Source organism: Limulus polyphemus, unplaced genomic scaffold (genome assembly GCF_000517525.1).
Source record: "Limulus polyphemus unplaced genomic scaffold, Limulus_polyphemus-2.1.2 Scaffold732, whole genome shotgun sequence".
Lineage (NCBI taxonomy): Eukaryota > Metazoa > Arthropoda > Merostomata > Xiphosura > Limulidae > Limulus > Limulus polyphemus.
The window spans coordinates 197,993-202,861 of NW_013666342.1; the positions used below are offsets into that span (position 1 = coordinate 197,993).

General features: G+C 37.7%; 1 protein-coding gene across 1 annotated transcript in view; it reads left to right on the forward strand.

Annotated features, from left to right (window-relative positions):
- The first annotated feature begins 2,320 nt into the window (after positions 1 to 2,320).
- The window catches only part of LOC106460239, a 14,624-nt gene continuing 12,075 nt past the window's right edge, over positions 2,321 to 4,869 (forward strand). The window contains exon 1 of the mRNA XM_013919922.2: positions 2,321 to 4,021. Coding sequence (XP_013775376.1) covers positions 2,493 to 4,016 — 1,524 coding nt within the window. The 5' untranslated portion in view covers positions 2,321 to 2,492 and the 3' untranslated portion in view covers positions 4,017 to 4,021. The remainder of the gene's footprint in view (positions 4,022 to 4,869) is intronic.

Consider the following 4,869-nt stretch of genomic DNA (forward strand, 5'->3'; position numbering starts at 1 on the left):
AAACAACTAACAAGAATCGGACGGATGAACGTTGTGAGACTCGGTTTGAGAGTATTTTAAAGAAATTTCTGATTTAGCAGATAATAATAGATAAGACCACAAGCTTCGTGATGCTTACAAAATAGGGCAAACTCTCTTCAAAATAACACAAGACATCCTGCTATCGTTTATTTTAAAGTTAAATTCCTTTAGCAGACTCTTATGGCATTGCACACAATAGTATTACAATTTATGAAAGCTAAGAATTTGGTTAAAAGAGAAAATAGGAAATTAAAAATGGCATGTGAGAAACAGCTGTCTAATAATGTTAAACTAGCAACAAAGATTTGTTTAAGTATGTTCAAGGTAAGCAAAATGTTAAAATGGAGATTAGGCCTTTAAAGGATGCTGATGGCAAGGTTATTGTTGGAAACTATAAGACAGCTGAGTAATTAAACGTGTTTTTTTTTCTTCTGTTTAATTCATCTATTTGTTTGTTTGTTTTTTACAAAAGGGTTGAGGAATAAAACTTAGCAAATCTCTAGGTTCATACAATGTTTTCCTCAAGGTTTTAAATAGTTCTATTTAAACGGTTCGTGCATGCTGTTAAATTTGCCCGAAGCGCAGTATAGTTGTCTCCTAACTCTGTAGGGTGTTCCAAAAGTTGGGGGGTGTTTGGTTAGTTACCCACAAGACCACGTTAGTTATTCTATAGCTAACAGGAATTAGGTGTGATATATATTCTGTCAAGATGTGATCAGTATGAACTGGTACAAATATTAACCTAAAAACCCAAGGTAAAACCACGGTTGTCCCTGGAATGTTCGTAACTCGTGGCTTCATAATTTAACTAATCATTCCTTGTAGCTTACGAGTGTAAGACTAAAACGTCTAGGTAATACCTGTATCTCATTTCTTAATGTTTTACTCATTTGAATAATTAATCATAGTCGGTAGAACCTTTTACTACATTTTACCGGAGTTTTCATAAAACCAAACATTTTTCATTTTAAATTTTGTATAAGCATCTTCCAGACGTTATTATATATTATTAGACTCGAGTATACCTTGCTCTTATTAAGTATTTTTTATCATATCCTTTATCATTATAACCAGACAAGTTAGATGAATTAAGGCCAACGTGAAATGTGTATGGTTTAATCTAGAGGCTTGCCTGACTAGCAGGTTATCTTTGGCCTCGAGGGAACATCTAATAATTTCCCAAACAGGAAGTTCACTGCGAAGGAAGCCAAGAAACAGACTTCAGTAAGCTTTATGGTACACCCCAGGCATGTGCTGAGGACCAAATGGATATATATACACTACTAGCAACACACGCTCACGTGCAGATACATGTTATATATATTATTAGTAATGTAATGGATGAAAAAGATCGTGAGGCACAAACTGTTAAATCTTCTGCTCTTTATTAAAGTAAACTTTTAATAATAAATTGTTCAAAAAATATCCGAAAGAGCAGTTTTGTACACTCATGGTTTCATGATTTTAACAAATATTAATATCTATACAATTTTGATGTGGATTTTTTTATTGTTATTTATTTAACTGACTTCCGCAAACTTGATAACGTTTGGCAACGAGAGTGCAAAAGTTAATGTAAAACATTTTTTTAATGCATGTATGTAAAGGAGAGAAGTTACACCTTTGTAGGATTACTTTGTATATCTGTATTATTTCGTTTTATACATCCTATACACGATAAATAATAGTATAACAATTTAGCTGTTTCTTTGTCAGGTGCGTTGTGGAAGAAATCTTTTTCATTTTAAAAAAATGTTCGCTGTTTTATTGTTTCGACCAAACAGAAATTAAAAAAAAAATTGAGATCCTCGCTAAAAACGTTGAAAATAAGCTACCCACTTGCTCTTTCTTACCCCCACTTAACATGTTTCTTTAGCAAAACTTGCGATAATGGCGATACACTCGAAATACGACCCATTCAAAGCGTGTTCTGAAGCGTTGAACACTGTACATTAGTCATCTTCCTTATTATTTAATTTAAGATGCTACAGTCTCATTTTATTCTTTAACAACACTGACTACGTAAATCTTTGAAGCGCATAAAAAATATGCTATTTTACGTTGTGTAAAATGAAATTTCGCGAACGAAAACACGTAGCTGTGAAACAACGACTTCCACGAATTCTTTTCCACCAAGTGTCGTAGAATACGTCATTTATTCTATCACAGAACTGCCCCGATTGGCTGGTAGCCGGTCGTTGGCTTGTTCACAGACCAGTAAGCGAGAGGATTAGAAAAGCACGCCCTTAACCCACCTACAGTTGAATTCAGAGTTTAAAGTTAGAGCGAGAGTGTCAGGACTATGTTCAGCCAGTCTAATAGAACTTATCTTCCTTCAGTAGTTTTGTAAGTAAAAATAATAAAAACAAAGATTTGTCTTGTTACAATATAAAGTAACTGGTGTGATCTGTAGTGCGTAATGTAAACAAAGGGCAAAACGAAACGAATGTGTACTTTAACACTCGAGTGAAATGACGACCCCCATCTGCCGTTGTCGTGTTCTCTACCTGGGTTCTGCAGTGCCCCACATTACGAAGGATGGCCTACAAGGAATACAGGAACCGCTGCGGGATTTGTACCCGGGCCAGGGCCCGCTTACCGCCAAGGGAATAGATTCGTGGCTGAGCGTTTGGAGCAACGGCATTCTGTTAGAAAACGTTGACGAATCGAGACGTCCTGTAACTAGATTTTTTTCTATTGACACTCTACATTATTGTGCGGCTGTTCGACACGTTGTTGTTCTTGATAAAGACGGAGAAAAGGTAGAAAAATTTCTGCCTCTAGATAGCCCCTTTGTTCAAAATGCTAGCCCTAACCATCCGCCTCTGTTTGCCTGCATACTGCGACGTACCACTGGAATCAAAGTTTTGGAGTGTCATGCTTTCATTTGCAAGAAAGATGCCGCAGCTAATGCTGTAGTTCGCTGTTGTTTCCATGCTTATGCCGACAATGTAGAAGCTCGACAGATAGAAGAAAACCCCTACTACCTTGATACACGCAGAAGCCGTTCCATTTCCGGACTGGATAATCTTCAAAAGGTGGAAGATTGGCGCCATGAAGCTCTTGGTAACGGTCACTTATATAGTCCCGAATCTAAACAAGGGACCATCTCACGAGCTGCTGCGGCCAACGGAGAGGAGAACTATAAAGTTTGGATGGGAGCAGCCCCAACAGAACAGGAAGTAATGTATCTGGACAACACTGGCACAATCCGCAGCGTCAGGTCACTAGGGATCGGGTCAATCAGATCTCTTCAACCACGACAGATGCCATTCCCGCCTCTTCTTCCGATGTCTTCACATAACATGCTTTCGATATCAGGAAAAGAGAGTAAAAGCAAAGCTAAAGCTGAAAAATTATCGAAAATGAAGAAAAAGGGGAAACACGAACATCTTACAGTTAAAACAAACGGACCTCCTCTTATGGCCGTTCCATCTAAAGCTATTTATGTCGGCTCGGGCCTGTACACAGAACGGAGGGGAAAAAAGGGGGAACGGATCCCCATCATGCCAGTGGAAGAGCCTGTGTACATGCCTTCTGCTATGCCAGTCGCTCCCAAAGCGTCTTACCAGCCAGGCACGTTTCCCCACGAGAATTATCTCTTACAGCATTATGGTACAGCTCCGAGACCACCTAAACTCTCTCAGAAGAAGAAAAGAGATGAAAAGGAGAAGACTCCATCAGAGCTTGAGGCCTCCTTCAATAATGGTATCTATCGCAAGAAAGGTCACATTAACGAGAGGGCCTTTTCTTTCTCAATCCGGCAAGAGCATCGCTCTAGATCTAATAGTCTGGCTAATCTCCACTTTTTTGCCAATGGTTCTGGTGACGGCAACGATCCTAACGGAGATGCTTCAGGATCATTCCAAACCGGGGACAAGAAAGAGTTAGAACTTGCTCAGTTGGTGAAGGGTCTGGAGCTGAAGGAGAATGGATATGAAAGTCGTGGTGATCAAGGCAACTTTATTCGTAAACGAAAACAAAAAATTTCATAGATGAGGTAACCAGTTGTATCTTAACCAGTTAACTATAATTTTTTTTTCATAAACATTACTGGTAATATTATTATTATACATATACCATTCAAATCAGCTCATACCATTTTTATTCAGCTATCCTTATATTACTTCTTATGAAGACTTCTTTAAAACTGTTGTTGTTACGGTGCTTTGGAAAGTTTGTTTGTTGTTAAGCATAAACCTGCGCAACAGGCTCTTTGTGCTGCACCCACTGCAAGGATCGAACCCTGAATTTAAGAGATTATAACTCTAAAGTTTACTACTGAACCACCAGTTTGGAACGAATATGTAACTGTCATTGCTTTGACTATCGCGCTAGCTGTTAAAATCTATGTATTATGTTGTTATCTTTTTGTGTACTATACATATATATAAATATTAAGATATCTTGAGCTCATACAAGTTGCTCTGGATGGCTTATGGAAAGTATGCTAGTATCAGTTCGATGTAAACAAATGTGACAGAGACAGAGACATTTACTGGAACCCTCAAAGCAGGAATATCTCAATTCTATTTAATTACCTATCTATCTATAAAGTTTCGGAATCGGGACTTGTGGAGTATGAATGAAAGTTGTAAAATGTAGATTAATAAGTTTGTGTTTTAGTCAAGTTTTGACTTTCTTTGAAAAGTGCTTATTTTATTATTTCTGGTAAATAATTCAAATCCGACATTTTACGAAGAGTATTTATAGAACTTTTCAATTGAGGCATGACCGTAGTTTCGTACTGTCATAGAACCACAAGAGTAAGAAAAACCCTGCGTATAGTTCGATGACGAGGAACTCACTTTGAAACTAATAATGGCTGGAGACGGTTTGAATGGGTAA